The 18745-nt window shown below is 41.4% G+C and overlaps 1 protein-coding gene across 3 annotated transcripts in view; it reads left to right on the top strand.

The window, feature by feature from the left end:
- Positions 1–830: 830 nt before the first annotated feature.
- The window catches only part of LAMP2 (lysosomal associated membrane protein 2), a 37653-nt gene continuing 19738 nt past the window's right edge, over positions 831–18745 (top strand). Inside the window, exons 1-5 of one of the 3 annotated variants that reach the window (XM_082446836.1) lie at positions 831–1038; positions 12018–12136; positions 12829–13045; positions 16715–16873; positions 17810–17997. In XM_082446836.1, the coding sequence (XP_082302962.1) occupies positions 975–1038; positions 12018–12136; positions 12829–13045; positions 16715–16873; positions 17810–17997 (747 nt within the window). In that variant the 5' untranslated portion in view covers positions 831–974. The remainder of the gene's footprint in view (positions 1039–12017; positions 12137–12828; positions 13046–16714; positions 16874–17809; positions 17998–18745) is intronic. The other 2 variants (XM_082446835.1, XM_082446837.1) reach the window with 2 other exon arrangements.

Below are 18745 nucleotides of genomic sequence, written 5' to 3'. Positions count from 1 at the left end.
TCAATATGTTATTAAAAATCCCCAGATAATTCTTTTGGAAACTACTATTTGAGAATCAGTGCTTTATCCCAACTTGAGATTTTTATAGTTTTTGAATGCTTTCGTTTGTTGAATATTTTAGGTTTCATCCGTCCAATTGTCAACTATACCAAATAGTATGTTTAGTATGAATTCTAATTCAAGAATATTTACATGTGTATAGGCAGAAGAAAAACAACCTGAAGGATGGACAGATAGATAATAGTCTCTCTGTGTAGTAGGAATATGGATGATCTTCGTTTTTTTCCCTTTGTCCTTCTATTTTATTTCTCTCTTCCTCATTTTCTTTCTTTCTATTTTGAAATAAGACTCTTCCTCTTTCTGAGTTCAGTTTCCCCATCTGAAAAACAGGGTGTTGTAACTAGGTGAACTTCAAGGCCAAGCCCTGCTCTGGCGTTCAGTGACTCTGTATCACCCTCTAGCTCCCTTGTCCTTTTAATGACATGAACTGCATGGGCAACAGTGTTTGGAGAATAATCATGTATTATTTTTGTAGGTATTACGTTGCGATGCCTAGCAACCATTTTTACTCCAGCAAAAGTATTCTCTCCTTCCTCAAGGAGTCGGAACTGAAATAATCTCTACTATCTATCCCCCCCCCCAAAAAAAAGTTCGTTTCTCTTTAGCCTTAGAAACGGCCGTCCGCGCCCATCTCCTAGGAGCGTAAGAATGAGTGTGAACCAAAAAGCCAGGGCGTGGTCACCCCGCCCACCGGGCCCTGCATCACCCCCGCCCCCCCCGGCCGCTTTCAAACGCGGTGATTGGGTGAAGGCAAGAAAGAGTCCCGCCCCTGGTCTTATGACCGGCGCTGAAGCGCCGAGTCCTGGGTTTTGCAGCGTTGTGGTCGGTGGTCAGCGGTGCTCTTGCCCCGGTTCCGCGAGGCTTTTCTCTGCTGTCGCTGCAGTTGTCGCTGCAGCAGCCTGCTCTGCGGGATCATGGTGTGCTTCCGCCTCGCCCCGGTTCCGGGCTCCGGGCTCCTTCTGCTCTGCCTCGTCCTGGGTGAGTTGTCGGGCCCTCCTGCTTAGTCCCTGAGCCTGGGCCTGGGGCGCCCAGTTCAGAGGCCACAACCTGAAAGACTGGTCCGGGGAGAGGGGGTTGAGAAGCTGAACGACTGACACTGGGCCTCGGCGCTTGGCCCGAGGTGACGAGCGATGACCTAGAGAAGGCCCGACCGAGGGATGGCAGGGGAGAAGGGTCCATAACTGGGCAAGTAAGGGGGGGTGGACGCCGAGGGAGGAGGTAGGGAAGAGAGAGGAGTGGAGCGCATCGGGTTAGAAAGAGTAACTTGGGGGAGATACTAAGGAGTGATGAGCATAGGAGGGGGCGGTATGTGCAGAATCTGGGGTGGCATAGACATTTAGAGTCCTGGTCCTAGTATCAGGCAAGAGTTTTGAAGATGATGGAAAACTGTAGGGCGGGAGAGAAAACTGAGGGAAGAGACTGCCTGCGTGGAGAAAAGCTTGGGGTAAGTGGGGGGAACAGATACGAGTAGATTCTGAGGGGCAGTGAGAGGCTTGGGTGGCGGGGGGTAGGAATTTGACGCTGTGAAGGAAGGGTGATTAAAGAGGTGAAGAATGATGATGGATTGGAGTTTGGTACTTGGAGTTTTGATGGGGAAGGGATCTAAGGTGGCTGGGGCAGTTTCCAGGGGAGAAAACTTGGACCCAGCCTCTGGAGACTAAAAGGGATGAGTAGGAACTTTGGTGGGGAGTGAATATCTGACTTGGAGGTGCTGAGGACATCGTGGGTTTTTTTTTTTTTACCAGTTTTGTTACTTCCTCCCAGCTAGACCCTGACAAAAAAGTCCCCAGATGTTGAGGTTTTAGAGGGGTGGTATATCTGAGTCTTGTATACTGCCTCTTTGCCTTCAGAAGCTCCATTTCTTCTTCCCTCTCACACAACTGGCCTATTACCTCGTTTTCGGAGGAGGAGGGTAGGTAATTTCCTAAGGATTGGGTTGTTACCAGGTCCTAAGAATGACTGGCTGAATGTTGGCTGATGGTGCTATGTGCACCCCACCCCCAAGCATTGGGTCCCTGAGGCCTTTTAATGCCTGAAAGGTGAACTTTGACCAGAATACCTTTTCCTGAACTGATAAATCCTGCGCTTGTTGCTACCACTGACTCTTGCTGTTTGTGAACTATTAAAAGAAGAGAAGGAACAGATCCAGATGGGAATAGAGAGAAAGTAGATATATTAGGGGCCTGAGAAGGCAGTGAGAGGTGCACATTTTGTAATTCACATTTCAGTAGAATAAAATCAACACCCTGGAATGGTGGATTCTCAACCAGGGGACATTCGGCAATATCTGGAGACATTTTTGGTTATCACAATTGGGGATTGCTTTTGGCATCTAGTGGTAAGAGGCCAGGGGTGCTTCTAAACATCCCACAATGCACAGGACAGCACTCCCCCACCCCCGACAAAGGATTATCCACCTCAAAACGTCAGTAGTGCCAAAAGATGAGAAATCTCGCTCCAGAGCCATGGCGTTGGAAGGGGTCTTGATGATCTAATCTAGTGATTCTCAAGGATCTTTCCGGGGAGGGGGGGTTCTGTCAGATCAAAACTATTTCTAGAATAATATTAAGACATTTGTCTTTTTCACTTTCATCTCATCAGTACAGTGGAGTTTTCCAGAGGCTATAGAATGAATGTGTGATGACATCACCACTCTCATGGGTCTGATGTGTTTTATTCACTTCTTAGTTTTAATTTCTAGTACAGCAAATACCAATAGATGTAACTCACATAAACCAAAGCTCTTTGAGGTCTTCAGTGGATAAAGTAAAGGGGTCCTGATGCCAAAAGAGAGTCCAGCTGTGCACATAGTGCAGGAAACTCTTCTGTAGCCCTTCTTGAAAGTGGGCCACAGAGGCTTTGCTCAAACACAGTTCGAAGCCTTAACTCCCCTGTGAAGTACTCACTGAGGGCCAAGCGACCCTAAGAGAGGATTGTTTACAACGAAAAGCACCTTATGAGTGACTAGAATACATCTGACCAAGGCATCTGGTAATCAGTAGTTCACTGCCAATTGGATCTGCACAAACAACACTGTTATTGTTTAGAGAAAGTGAAAAAAAATAATCATTGTCTTGTTGGCTTTCATGTCATTAAATTTTTTTTTTAATGAAAGGTTTTTTTTGTTTTGTTTTTACAAAAGCAGTGCTTGCTCATTGCAGAAAATAAACAGGCAAAAAGAAGCACGTAAAAGAACCCATCAGCTCATCTGCTCGTTTGCCATTTATTGATTGGGACTAACTAGATTCATTCTCTTGGAAGATTTCCAAGATTGATTCCCTCCACTTTCAAGTTCAGAACAGGGTTTGGAGAAGTAAAAGTTAATAATGTAGGTAGGTCAGATTTGTCAAAGGTACCAGGATGAAATGGAAACTCCCTTTTCTCTACAGCTGCTTTTGCTCCCAGCTATTGGTTCAATGTGGAGCTCAAACTCCTTCCATGTGTTTTTTTTTTTTCCTTAAGAATTTAGCAATTCTTCAGTTGCTTGGTGGGTTTTGCATGTTACTTTTATATATCAAAATGGATACCAAGAATAGTTTTTTGAAAAGTCAATAAATATTTGTAAAGTACCTGCTATGAATTTCATGCTGTTCCTGACTACTGCAGAGGGTACCAACGAAGGGAGGATCTGTTCCTGAATTTATGGTCTCATTAGCTTCCAGCTGGGCCGTTTTCACTTTGTAACTTTGTAACACTATCCCAGCTGCAGCAGGTAGCTTTTAAAAATAGTTGCTCTAGAGTAAATATAGAAAAGAATTCTCAGAGCCTATGTATTGGTCTTTTTCACAGAGATTATGCTATGCTGGTATTTATTTGAATGAATTATAACTGACTAGAGAACTTTATGAAGAAAAGCTGTATAGAGGCATTACAAAGAGAGTAGTGGATGAAAAACTTTTCCTAGCATCACTGCTTATGTTCCCTTTGTGACATCATAGATTTCAGATTTCTGTGGTTATTGATTCCTGTAACTAGTCTGACATCTGGTTTTTATAGGGTTGAGGCTTTTCTGGGTGGGAAAAAACCTGATATAAGTGTCCTGAGTGTGTACTTCACTGGTCGGAGTCCCGCCTTTCCACAGTTGTTTAAGGAATGACTTTTGTGTACCAGCCACTAGGTGAAAGGGATAGATAGAGCAATGGAGAAGACAGATCAGGTTCCTGCTCTCATGGAGCTTACATTTTAGTGGGGGAAGACAGCCCAAAAGGTAAATAATAGAATTTCAGTGATAAGCAGTGTGAAGAAAATGAGGCAGGTAATGAGGAAGAAGAGCAGACGATAGGCAGTGGGTGGTGGGGTTGACCCTCCTTGACATTTTGTGGTCAGAAGGCCTTCATTGTTGGGTGACATTTGAGCAGAGACCTGAGTGTTGGAAGGAGGCCAGCCAGGTGACTTATTTGGAGGAATAGGAGTAAATCTTGTCTTTCCCAAACTCTTAGGTTATTAGGCTAGCCTATTTCCCACTCTCTTTTTCCCCCAGTAATAGTCAAGTCTCCCCTGTGGTCTTAGTCTCTGAGACTGGAGACTGTCTTCTGTACTGTTACTTCCCATTGCCTCCCTAGCACAGGGCCAGGTGGCACATGGTTACCTCTCAGTAAATTTTTGTTGAGGGTCTTCATTGGTGGGCACTGGGGATATAACGGTGAACTAGACCAACTCGGTCTCCTTTTTCTTCTGTGAACCTTAAATTAGGTCTTGCAAGATATTTTGTGTGTGTTTTCCGTTGGAGAACTTCAAGATCAGTGCTAAGCAGTACAGATAGTAACTTATTAAACTATAATCCCATACAATAATGCTAGTATCTTACCTGTACCCCTTCACATACACCTACATAGTAGTGGAGGTTCACCTGGGGAGCTAGGAAGTCCTAGGTGAAAAGGAGAATAAGGTTTCCACAAAGAACCAATCTCTCTCTTTTGGAGGTGATCAAAAAGCAAGAAAGTAAGCATTGAGATTTTTCTGTAGCCTTACCACTGATAACTTTGATTTCAAGATTTTGCTGAAATTATTCTAGCTTTAATAAAGATACTTGAAAGGACAGGCTTATTATTCATCCATTAGTCATTGGTTATCACACCTGATAGGATTTATAGATATTCACATATTCCCCATGAGTGCAGCTTTCTTCCCCTATATCATCGAGTGGAATTTGTGATCAAGGATTATTTCACAGCATTATAGCTGACTTCGGTGCTCCATGGTGCAGGAAGACTGCTCTTCCTCCTATAGTGACAAAAGCATTTCAATCATAATTTCAGATTAAAATGATCAGAAATCCCATCAGATCCAAAAGTGTACTTTATAAGTACTTGTTGGTATCCTGCTGTGCATTGCAAAAGAATTCTGGAGGTCTGCCAAACAGCACTCAGCAATAAGCCCTTTCCATTAGTTGAATGGTGTTGAGTCTTATTTCCTTACCCACTCTCTGACCTTAAAAAAATTATTTCATAGCTTAAAATCTATTATTACTTTTATTTTTTAAGAGATTTACCAGAAATCCAGAGTATCAGAAACCGAAGCGGTAATTGTACTTATATTAGGAATTGAGGAACAGTCAATTTGACTTAACAGACCTATGAGTTGAAAAGAAAGAGTAAATAGATATTGTTGCCTATGTCCTGATTTTTTTTTTGGCTTGTTTTGTTTTTTGTTTTTAAGACCCTTTGCTCAACCTCATTCTGAATTGATGAGTTTGAGGACAAGAGTCCATAACTATGATGAAAGTAGACATACCTAAAATTTGGGAAGGATCCCTTTAGGTGCTGTGTTTACTAGAAGGGAAACTTTTAAGCTGGAATCTCTAACTTGCTTGGCAGAGTTCTCTTAGCTCTGAAGGGCTTTCATGCTTTCGAAGAATGTATTGGAGAAGTACACACTACAATTCTTAGCAAGGTTAACTTGCCCAGAGTCTCACAGCTAGTAAATTGGACTGCCTGATTTGAATTCTAGCTCTTCAGTGCCAGTGATGGGACTCTTAATCGTCCCATTATATTGCCTCTTAGATCATTGTTTGTTTTTTATTGGTTTTGTTTTACCACTAGTATTATGTTCCCACCCCACCCCCATATTGTTTACAAATGTATATTTTTCAACTACACTTTGGGTCAAATAGACTTATAAAAACCCAGCCACTTTTTGCAGCGTGCCATGCTTGGAGAACAGAGTTTGTTCTGAGTTCTAAAAGAACCTATAAATGATCTCTTTGGAAACAAGATTAAGAGGATATTTGAATTTGAGAAAGTTGATTTTGCCTTTTTCTTCTCTTTGGAGAATAAACTGTCAGCTCTATAATTACACACTCTAGGATATATTCAGCTGTGGTTTTTTAATGTCATAAAGCCTTTTAGACAAAAATGGTTTGGCTATTCGAAAATCAAACACTTCAATATGGATGAAAATGGCTTGCTGGAGATTTTTTTACCAAAGTGTAAATGTTTCAACCATAAACTTAATTTCTGGGAGAAGGATTATTCCTAGCTTGAAATTCATGTCAAAATTTATTGCAAAAAATGGACATGGGGGTTGAGGGAGTATCCAGAAGCCTGATAGGTTGGGTTCATGATTTGGAAGAGCTAAAGGCTCTTCCTGTAATTAGATTAAGCTGTGTTCTGGGTCGTTATTGCATGGTATTTTCACCTTGATCTAATCAATCAGTATTTATTGAGAATCTAATATGTATTCAGCACTACTAGGAATGATAGGAGATAGAGGGAAGTAATAAACATGGTCTCCCCCACCATGACATTTGTGATGGATGACATTCATATAAAAGACACACTCCTATGGGCTGTGGCATAGATAAGATCATCTGTTTAAGGGAGCATATTGAAATTCAAATGAGTGGCAGAGACCTTATCAAAAGGGAATCTTGAATCTACCCATGTATATCATTCATTCATGGACTTTGTTACTTTTTTATTAGTTAACAAATTACTTGCTGTATACTGTAATTTACCATGGCACATCAGTTTGTTGCGAAGTAACAGTTGAAAACTGTTGTTTTGGAGCTTATGACAGTAGGGGAGACAGGATTTACAGGCATAAAATAAATGAATAATTCATGATAGTGTAAAATACACTCAAGTGTGGGGCTATGCACTATGACTGCTCCTTGAGGGCTTTTGTAGTCAAGGAAATCTTTATGGAGAAAATGGCTGCTGAAAAGTGGACAGCCTATCAGTCTGGGTTCTTAATTGTAAGCAACAGAAATAAAATCTCATTGTTTTTTTTTTAAGCAGAAAAGGAATTTATTAAAAAGATATTGGGACATGTGCATACCCTTTGACCCTGCAATTTCATTCCTAGACACATACCTAATAGATACACATACTCCTGTGTTCACCTGTGTTCACCGATGTGTCCATTTGTAATAGAACCAAACTGGAAACTATCCAAATGCCCATCAGCAGTAGCATAGACAAGCAGTGAAAGAAGGCTATACACAGAGAGAAATGACAAACTGCAGTTACACACAACAGCATGGGTGAATCTCACAGACATAATATTGAGTGAAAGAAGCCAGATACAAAAGAGAGCATAGTGAATGATTTCATTTACATCAAGTTGAAAAACAGGCAAAAGTAAACTGTACTGTTAGAAGACAGGATGGCGGCCGCCCTTAGGAGGGAAATCGTAACTGGAAGGGGGAACAGGGGGACTTTGAAGAGTACTTGGAATGTTCCTGACACAATGTTTCCTGACACAAGCGGGTTCAGTTTGTGAAAATTCTTTGAGCTGTATACTTTGTGCACTTTAAATCCCTTCCGAATGTATGCTGTGTACTTTTCTGTGTGTAACACATCAGTAAATTTTTACTTTATAAAAATATGTTCATTAGGTAACTCAGAATTACTGGAGCTCTTGACTATATACCCCAAAGCCTAGTTCAGTACCCCAACTCATGCCACTGAACTGCACTGCCATCGCCAAGCTTTAACCTGCGGCTTGCACTGCTGGCCACTGCCACTAGCTGTTCTGGCCTTGTTGCCTGGGACCCTGATCCTGCTGTAGCTACTTCCATCTGAGTGTGATAGTTCCCTTCTTGGCTGCATTTCACCGCCCTCTTATTCAGAATCTGGGGTGGATGCCTTTGCTGGATGGAGCCTAGTATAAGTAAGTGCCATCCTTACCACAAGGGAGGCTGGGAAAGCAAGTATCTAACATTTTCAGCTGTTGTAGTGGGTGGGGATATTTGCCAGAAATTGTAACAAAAAGGCAGGGTGGCGGGTGTTTCAGATATTGGGACAGGGAGAAAGAGTGAAATCCCTCCTGAGGTGAACAAGTAGATTTCAAATGTTAGGAGCAGTAGAAGCCTGGGAGGTTGACTAGAGCATGGCGAATGGGTCCAGGGGAACAAGTTCAGGCAAATTAAAGGGTGTGTTCTGGGAACATGGCTTGAGAGAAGTTGAAGGAATAGGGTGGGACAAGATTAAAGATTACTTTGAAAGTCAGGCAGAGGAATTTAAATTTAATGTGGGAATTTTGGAGCCAGTAAAAGGTTTTGATCAAGAAAGTATCCTGAGAGAAGAGGTATTTAATTTTAATTTTTAATTTAAAAAAAAGTTTTTATTATATTTATTTTTGGCTGTGTTGGGTCTTCGTTGCTATGCACGGGCTTTCTCTAGTTGCGGTTTGTTATGGTGCGCAGGCTACTCATTGCAGTGGCCTCTCTTGTTGTGGAGCACAGGCTCCAGGCACGCAGATCTCAGTAGTTGTGGCGCATGGGCTTAGTTGCTCCGCGGCATGTGGGATCTTCCCGGACCAGGGCTCGAACCCCTGTCCCCTGCATTGGCAGGTGGATTCTTTTTTTTTTTTTAATTTATTTATTTTATTTATTTTTATTTTTGGCTGTGTTGGGTCTTTGTTGCTGCGCGTGGGCTTTCTCTAGTTGTGGCGAGCGGGGGCTACCCTTCGTTGCGGTGCGTGAGCTCCTCATTGCAGTGGCTTCTCTTGTTGTGGAGCACGGGCTCTAGGCACGCGGGCTTCAGTAGTTGCGGCGCACGGGCTCAGTAGTTGTGGCTCACGGGCCCTAGAGCACAGGCTCAGTAGTTGTGGTGCACGGGCTTAGTTGCTCCACAGCATGTGAGATCTTCCTGGACCAGGGCTTGAACCTGTGTCCCCTGCACTGGCAGGTGGATTCTTAACCACTGTGCCACCAAGGAAGCCCCAGGAAGAGGTATTTAAGGACCATTAATCTGACAGCAGTTCTAGGGGTAGCTAGGAGGTATCTGTAGCAAGTTAGGGGTGTGGTGGTGGAGTTGGAATAGAAATAAAAGGCAAAGGATTGGATTTCAGAGGGAATTTGAAGGGAAAAAAATCAATAGGACTTAACGAAGAGAATGAAGTAGAAGCTAATTCCCAAAACCTTTTGAGCCTGAGTGTCGGTACAAGGTCCTGCCTTTCCTTTCGAGCCAGTGAGGCTGAGAAGGCGGGCTCCGTTTGGAGGAAGTCGAAGAGTAGATTTTCATTGTGGAATTGTTGAGTTTGAGGTGATAGGCATTGAGTAAAAGTGGCCCCTGTGCAGTTGGAGATGTAGACCGGTATGCCAAGGAAGCCCTGTGAAGGCATAGCTCTCACAGCGAGAAGGGCTATGAAGGCATGAGAACAGAATGTTTTGGACCCTCGGGGCATTTCTCAGTTCTCATTTATGGGTTGGCAAGTAGGCTGTTTTGATATTAATGTAGTGGCAAATGTGAACCACAACCTGTGCCTTCTACTCCATAGGGCGGAGTTCTCCACCCCAGCACATGTTGATACTAATCATTGTTTTACACTGTTTTGTCTGTTACTCTAATATCTTTGGAAAGAAAATGATTAATACATGCCAGGCTTTTCTTGGTTGTTTCTGATAGTTTTGAATGCTTTGAATATTCACAAAGAGAATATGTTAAAACGAGGGACTTTAAACAAGACCAAGAGAGACTGTGTATGGAAAGCAGGCCTCCAGGTGATTAGAAGAATTCTAAGCTGCAGTTCTCAACACCACTGCAGGGTAGCCTTGGATCAATGATGCCAGCTCCATTCCAGATTGTTCTGAGAAAAGAAAGCCTGTAAAACCTACTTGGGCCTCACAAGGTCTTATTGGAGCCTTAGCCGATACATTTAGGCATTGTCAGCAACCACAAGCTTTAGCATATCAGATTCAGGCTTGGCGAGGCAGCCCGGTCTCCAGAGCATGCAGAGCATGACGAGAGCTTTGTGTACAGCTTGAAAGCTGTTGCTGAGGCACGCCTTCTTGGTATTCCTCTTAGGACTTTATTCTCTGTAGTCTAGAGCGTGTCCCCACTTGTAGGTGACGCAGGTGTGCTCAGGTATCATTCAAGGCTATGCAGCTATCTTAACAGGAAACAGCTCACCCCTTGGGTATATGCGTGAGACAGTGAAGAAAATCCTTAGATGATGGCCCATCATTTCTGCTGTTGCTGAGTTTGCTGGCGTATCGTATTTTGAGTTCTTGGGCTCTTCAATGTAATAGGTTATGTCCCCATGTTTAACCTATTGTAGAAGATCAGAGTCAAGTTAGCTGAAAAGTCCCAAGGCTTTTCTGTCCCTGAAAGGTTTCTCTGCTAAAAGAGAGGTAGCAGGTTGAGAATGTAGGAAGCAACTTTAAGTCCATGTCAAAAGATTTTTTTAAAAATAAATTTATTTATTTATTTGGGCTTCCCTGGTGGCACAGTGGTTGAGAATCTGCCTGCCAATGCAGGGGACACGGGTTCGAGCCCTGGTCTGGGAAGATCCCACATGCCGCGGAGCAGCTGGGCCCGTGAGCCACAACTACTGAGCCTGCGCGTCTGGAGCCTGTGCTCCACAACAAGAGAGGCCGCGATAGTGAGAGGCCCGCGCACTGCAATGAAGAGTGGCCCCTGCTTGCCGCAACTAGAGAAAGCCCTCGCACAGCAACGAAGACCCAACACAGCCAAAAATAAATAAAATTAATTTAAAAAAATTTATTTATTTATTTATTTATTTATTAGTTTTGGCTGTGTTGAGTCTTCGTTGCTGCGCGCAGGCTTTCTCTAGTTGCGGCGAGAGGGGGCTACTCTTCGTTGTGGTGCACGGGCTTCTTATTGCAGTGGCTTCTCTTGCTGCGGAGCACGGGCTCAGTAGTTGTGGCTCGCGGGCTCTAGAGCACAGGCTCAGTAGTTGTGGCGCACGGGCTTAGTTGCTCCGCGGCATGTGGGATCTTCCTGGACCAGGGCTCAAACCCATGTCCCCTGCATTGGCAGGTGGATTTCTGAACCACTGCGCCACCAGGGAAGTCCCATGTCAAAAGATTAATTAGGCTTTCTAGTCAATTGGATTTTATTATGAAACAAAAATGATGAACGCTGCATTTATAAAAATTAACCTTTTGCTTATGGATCTAACAACCTTTGCAGTACTGTTGGTCATGTGGTACACACGCTTAGCCCTGGCCCACATCATCATTTTTTCACATTGGAATAAAATAGTTTGCCAAGACTTCTAAGTGTCATAGGTCACATAGCTTGTGACGGGATTTAAAGCAGCAAGACCACAGAAATCAGATCTATCATTATTTATGTAGAGAAAGTTCCACCAGCTGGTTTGAGAAAAGCAGGAGTTTAACACCCTTCCCACGCTTCCCCTTCACCTCATTTACCTTAAAAAACAAAAGTCCTAACAGGTAAACTATAATTGCCTAAAACAAAACTAGCAAGGCACAGAGTGTGGAAAAGATTATTAGGAGGTAAAAGGCAAATGTCACCAGTCTGTGCCATTACCTAAGCATCCTATGTTGAGTAAACTTTTTGGGAAAGGGGTATTGCTAACTTTATCAACAGGATTTCGATCAAAAGATAATCGCCAAGTTACCATATATATATACTTTGTTTCATTTTAGAGCTGGTTGAGCTTCAGTGCTGGATAGAGCTTGTTTTTATTTTATGTATGTTTTTGTAGTCCAATTTAAAAATCTTAACTCTTTTTAATAAATCTAGGAGCTGTCTCGTCTTATGCATTGGAACTTAATTTGACAGATTCAGAAAATGCCACTTGCCTTTATGCAAAATGGCAGATGAATTTCACAATACGCTATGAGACCACAGACAAACATAATGTAAGTATTTTTATTTTTCTTTGAGTTTTATAGTAGGAATTTACTTCTACTCTTTTTTTATCCTTTGTATTCATTTATACAAATAAGATTTCATATGTTAACTGACTTAACGTGTAAATTCTGTGGAGCTATTTTAGCATGTACACTTGAAGGTATTCTATTTAGTGTTGGAATGAATATTTTTTATTTTATTTATTTATTTAGGAATGAATATTTTAATTCATCAGTTCTTCAGAGGCTTTTTGGAGTTGGTTAAGGGCAGATAATCTGAAGACTGTGTGGTGTTTCAGGTCTAACTACTTCTATAATGTTTGTAACATGTACTAACATCAAAGCTTGTCCTTTTTTTAATAGCTTGCTATTAAAGTCTCCTTTGGGGGGGCGGGGTATCCTCTCAATCCTTTTTGCCTTCTTATTTCTTTTGGTTAAGGTCCTGCCTGCTTACAATCTGATTTTTTTTAAAAAATCAACTTAATAACAGAAGTTTAGGCCGGTTTTCCTTTTCCTTTTAGACTTGCATGGATTTTTCCAGAGGGACTGGTGTGTAGCTGAAGAATATGAGACTGGTCAGCACAGACGGGCCAGGCTGGCCACGGGGGGTGTGAAGTCAACTGCAGTGGCACCCTGCTCGGAAATGCTTGTGCTCATTGCTGCCTGTTTGGGCCTAACTCCCAGATTTCTTTTTCTTTTAGAAAACTGTAACCATTTCAGACCTTGGTGCTGCAAAGTACAATGGAAGCTCTTGTGGGGATGATCAGAATGGTCCCAAAATTGCAGTGCAGTTTGGATCTGGTTTTTCCTGGATTGTGAATTTTACAGAGGAGGAGACGTCTTCTTATTCAATCGACAGCATCTCATTTTCCTACAACACTAATGATAGCACAGCATTTCCTGATGCGAAAGAAAAAGGTAACCTTAAGAATTGGATTGTGTTGTGTTCTTTTGCTTTTTATTAATAATAAAAAAATGTAAATAATTTAAAAGCCATCCTTATGCAAGTCTGTCTTCCTGTTTGGAATGGAAACATCATGTCTTTGTATTCCCTTGCATGGCATAGTGTTTGACACAGTAAGGATATTTGCTGTCATTGCTTGGTGCTTTACTATGTACCATGTATCAATAGTATCCTAAGTGTGTTGCCAGCAGCATCTCACTTAATCTTTAACAGCAACCCTGGGAAGTAGATGTTATCTCAATTTTACAGGTAAAGGGAATGAGGCTTGATGAGATTAGATGTCTTTCCCAAAGGTCACACAAGCTAATAAGTGCGTGAGCTGGTGTTTGAACCAAAGTGTGTTGAGCTTACAGACTCCATGCACTTAACTACTATTATTTATTTCATTCAGTAGTGGGCACTCAGCAAGTGTTGAATGAATGAGAAAATCCTTAACTAATAACTATTTTAAATGTGTACAAGTTTAGTAACCTGAGACCAGCAGAAATACTTCATCTTCAAATCTTTTTTACCATTTAGGTAGGATTTTGACTGAAAAGTAAAAAAGGTAAGGAAAAACAGTTAAAAAAAACCAAAACGTAAGATGACTGAAATCAACATTTGCTGCTATTTTGAGAGAATTTTAGGTCAAAATGAACTTGGGAAGGCTTTGGGAATTAGGCCATTGTTGTGACTACTGGAACTGAAATGTGTGTTAAAATATTTTGAAGGCATGGATAATGGAGATTTCAATCTTGTTAGGGATATAATTCTCTCTTTTCTCCCCCCTCCACTGAGATTGGGATATTAACATGGTGTTTGTAGTGGCTTAGCATTTCTCACAGGTAGTATTTCATCCTGACCCCAGAAGCACAGGTAGATGGGCTTTAGTTTCCTGGACTTGGGGATGAGTGATTCACTTGGATTTATGAGATATCAAAAGATCATATTTTAAAGATCCAGAAGTGAATGAGCTCATGTAAAACTTGGGAGGTATCACTAACTGAGACTTGGAAATTAAATCCTAGTTTTCTTTTTACTGATGTCTTCGTTTGAGAGGATAACTAAAGCAAGTTTATTATTGGATATCTTGGTATTTAGCTTTCTGCCATATATTGTTTTTCAGAACTAGTATTAGGATTTGTCCCTAACTTTCACTGAGCTTAAAAACTAGTTGGAGAGACAAAGTGAAGTTGTTTACCCAAGTTATATGGATAAATTGGAAAGCATTGAGATCCTTGTGAATTTGTTATTGTTTGTGTTTTGGGCATGGAGGGTTCATAAATCTTTTCTGACAATGTGAGGAAAGCTCTAGACCCTCTCAAAGTACAGAGTAAACTTTGCATATGGTACATCGTCCCTGAGCCCATCAGTGGATGCCTGTGGACAAGAGGTCCTGATGAGGAGCAGAGGTCAGCATGCATTGAAGGAGTGAGAAAGCTTGGTGTAGAGAAGGAGGACCTGAGCTGAAACTCGGCCTAATGGTAGATTTTGAATAAGTGGAGAATTTTGAGCAGAATATTTCCAGCAGGGGGAAGCATAGTATGCACAGCAGTAATTGGAGAGCTGCCTGATTAAAATAGAGGCTGTGTGTGTAGTAGAAGGAAAATCAATTTGGCTAGGTGCAGTGAGTCTAAATTATAGGGGGCCTTGGAAGCCAAGGAAAAGCATTTATAGCTTGATGGGGTAGGCACCAGGGAACCATTTTAGGTTTTTAAGCAGGAGAATGATGTAACAAAAGCAGAGACAGTAGTTTATAAAGAATGTTCTGCAGGATTAATTGGAAGTGAGAAGACTACAGGCAGAGATGCCAGTTTAAGAGGCTGTTATAGGAATCAAGTGATGATGTAATGAGTAGCCAGACCAAGGGGGGTGGCAGTAAAAGCAGATGGGGTTTAATCTGACAGATTTGATGGAAAAACTGTGGGCTCTGAAAGGTTAATGCCAGTCTCTCCCCCCTTTTATTTATTTTTATTTTTTTATTTTTTGGCCGCGCCGTGCAGCTTGTGGGATCTTAGTTCCCTGACCAGGGATTGAACCCGTGCCCTCGGCAGTGAAAGTGTGGAGTCGTAACCACTGTACCACCAGGGAATTCCCTCATCCCTTTTATTTTAAACAAGGGAAGATGCAATTTTTATTGCTAGCTTCTGTGTAATATTTGAAACTATTTGAGATTTTAAATGGCTTCCTTAAATAGACTGTTGATGATGGGTTTTTTTCTTTTTTTAAATAAATTTATTTATTTATTTATTATTTATTTTTGGCTGCATTGGGTCTTTGTTGCTGCGTGCGACTTTCTCTAGTTGCGGTGAGCGGGGGCTACTCTTCATTGCGGTGCGCAGGCTTCTCATTGCGGTGGCGGAGCTCGGGCTCTAGGCATGTGGGCTTCAGTGGTTGTGGCACGCGGGCTCTAGAGCACAGGCTCAGTAGTTGTGGCGCACGGGCTTAGTTGCTCCGCAGCATGTGGGATCTTCCTGGACCAGGGATAGAGCCCATGTCCCCTGCAGTGGCAGGTGGATTCTTAACTACTGCGCCAGGAGGGAAGCCCTAAAAATGACATAGTTTTATAGTGTAACTCCAGTATGTCTACAGCTTGTTTTTGCACTCGTTTGTTTTTGAGGTCTATCTACATACAGCTAGTTCATACATCTATTCACTGATGTTAACAGTGAGAAACGGTTTTGGAGAAAAATGTTCTGGTTCATTGGTTTAAAAATTTTTTTTCCTTTGGCCGTTAGGGGGTGCCAAGGCAGCATAAGTCCTGCCTTGCTATGTGATGGAGAGGCACAGAAGGCAACCTATATTAAGGGCCTTGAATAACTTCCTTCCTTGCTTCTCCAAAAGAAGCTAAGCCATTTGGGTGGATAAGTGTGATCATAGTCTTTTGAAGTTTCACCATATAAGCATTATAATAACTCTGCACAGAAAGGTGGTAACTTATTGCTTTCATATTCTGAAATTTTCCTGAAATGGAATAGTCTTTAAATCCTATCCAGGAAGAGGTTTCAAAAACTCATTTTAGTTACTATAACTTACTTTGGGATAGTAGCACAAAAATAATCCTTGATTATTCCATCTCTCTTCTTTGTTTCGTCACTAAGTCCTGTTGATTCTACCTTAGCTATGTGTCTTCAGTCTGGCCTCTTTACTCTCTTCTTACTGCACCTCACTATCTTGGTTTAGGCAACTCCTCCTCGCCTTTCCCCTTAACCAACTCGTTGGCCTTCTAACTAGTTTCCCTCTTAAATGACTTTCCTTAAAAGTTTTCTGCTCTGCCTAACCTCTACAGTTTTGCTGTGTTCCTTAAAATAAATGATACATTTGTTATTCCCAGCTTTAAAAACTGAAGCTGACCTTCTGTTGCTAACAAAATAAAGCCCAACCTGTCCTGAGATCATAGAAGATGCTTCAAAGTGTGACCACCTACAACTTATCTTTCCTTCCTAATCCCCATCACGTCTTTCCTCTTACTCCTTGTGTTTCAGCCACAGTGAATTTGTCAGTTCCGGAACAGGCCTTGTCTTTTGTCACTTCAGGAATGGGGCGGGGCAGGCAGACAGAAGAGATGAAAGTCTAATGTATATTTATATGATCACTTTCCTCCTACCTTCTTGGAAATAGCTATTGTTAATCTTCTTTTACAGGAGTTTTTACTGTTTCTGACCGTGTGGCAGTCAGAGTTCCATTGAATGACATCTTTAGATGCAATAGTTTATTAACCTTAGGAAAGAATGATGTTGTCCAGCACTATTGGGATGTTCATGTACAAGCTTTTGTCCAAAATGGCACAGTGAGCACAAAAGGTGAGCACTTAAAATATATATATTTCTATACTTGGATCCTAACTTAAGATTAGAGTATACCAGGTAGCTTTAGTTGAAGTCGTTATCTTAAAGCATTTATATGTTAAGACTTACACCTTACACTGCACTGTAAAGTTTTTATAAATAACAGCAATTCTTATTCCCGTGGAACTTGCACTTTTAAGTTTCTGATGTACATGTTGTGGAATGGTCTTTTAAAATGTGCTACCTGTAGTGTTTTCAGTGGCTAAAACCTAATCTTTGTTTGAACAAATCCTCAGATAGCATTTGATCCTCAGCTCTTCAGCTTTTGAAGATCCAAGACAAAAGCTGAGAAATGGGATTTCTGTGTTCTAATCTTGACTTTTATAAATCGATTTTGTAACTTTTATATGACTTTATTGGAAAAACAATAATTTCTCGTGCACCAGTTCTGGAAAACTAGCAACACTTCCTAAGAAGGGGTTGAAATAAAAGGTTCATTTGTATTTAAATCCTTCAATGATTTTTAAACTTTTTTCAGTTAAAAACCGTATTTTTCCTTATAGTGGTTATATGTGGAAAAGAAGAGGGCAGGCCTAGGTAGGGGCAAACTGTTTTCAAACTTAAACCTCTGATTTTCACCTCAGAGGCAGATGAAGTTTTGGGGGAACAAAGGGACTTAAGGGACTCATCATGAAAAGATGAGTGTGTGGCCACGCATGAGTAGATAACGCATTTGTATGTGTCTGGAGCCTGTCTGCCGTGTCATAGCTCTTAAGATTGTCTGCATATGAAGGAGCAGTTAGAGGACCTCTGCCTCATTTAGGTTAAAATAATACTATAAGATATTCTCTACCCTAAACATAACCCTTTTGGACTTTTATTGTGAGAAATATTTTGCTCTTCCCTGGCCTTATGAATTAAAACATTTATTTTGTCCTTTGTTTGTTTCAGAGTTTTTGTGTGATAAAGATAAAACCTTAACCACAGTGGTGCCCATCGTTCCCACCACTGTGCCATCTCCTACTACAACACCCTCTCCAAAGGAAAAGCCAGAGGTTGGATCCTATTCAGTTGTAAATAGCAATGGGACATGTCTTCTGGCTACCATGGGGCTGCAGCTGAACATTACTCATGATAAGGTATAGTTGCCTGTTTTTATTGATACATTCTTTCTGTATCTCCTTTCAAATGTAGTGGGTCCAGCCTTCACCCCAAGCGTAGTGTTATTAGAATGATGCAGTTTTAAATAGAGATTTGTGTTGACTTGTAGAGTTTTGATTAATTTGAGTTATTATAACCATGAAGAGTTAATGTCACTGTCAAGGTGTTGTACTGGCCAGCAGGAAACCTAGTAGTTTAAAGGACTCTTTGGGGTGTAGATTCTTTTTGCCATCAGTAGATCAGAATACGAGCAGTTGATCTTTATTTCAGTTAGTTTAAAATATAACTCCTTCACACTTTTACCTGAACCACACTGTAGGTGTGGAACAGTGCAGCTGTTTCTCCAGCTATTTGATGACTTGAATGGTATACGTAGATAGGTAGATATAGATAGGGGTGCACGATGGCACTTCTGGTTGCAGTGCTCCACTGGGGCTACAGAGGGCGTGCCAGCAAACCAGTCCGATTTTCAGAGTCCTGGGACTTTAAACAAGCTAGACAGATGGCTCTTGTGCTCCATTAAAAAATGTGTTTTCATTTGGCTCATTATTTGAGGAAGCTTTCCTCTTGTCTTCCTTTTTTTTTTTTTAAGTCTTCTGAGTCATAGCTTGAGGACCTGGGCCAGCTTTGAAAGTAAGGTATCATACACTTAAGTATCCATATCTAGGAGACAAAAGGATTTTTTTGTTCTTCATGAACTTGGTCTTATTAGAGTATAAGGTTTTG

Source organism: Balaenoptera physalus (assembly GCF_965194825.1).
Source record: "Balaenoptera physalus genome assembly, chromosome: X".
Lineage (NCBI taxonomy): Eukaryota > Metazoa > Chordata > Mammalia > Artiodactyla > Balaenopteridae > Balaenoptera > Balaenoptera physalus.
This window is presented reverse-complemented; position numbering and strand designations above follow the sequence as displayed.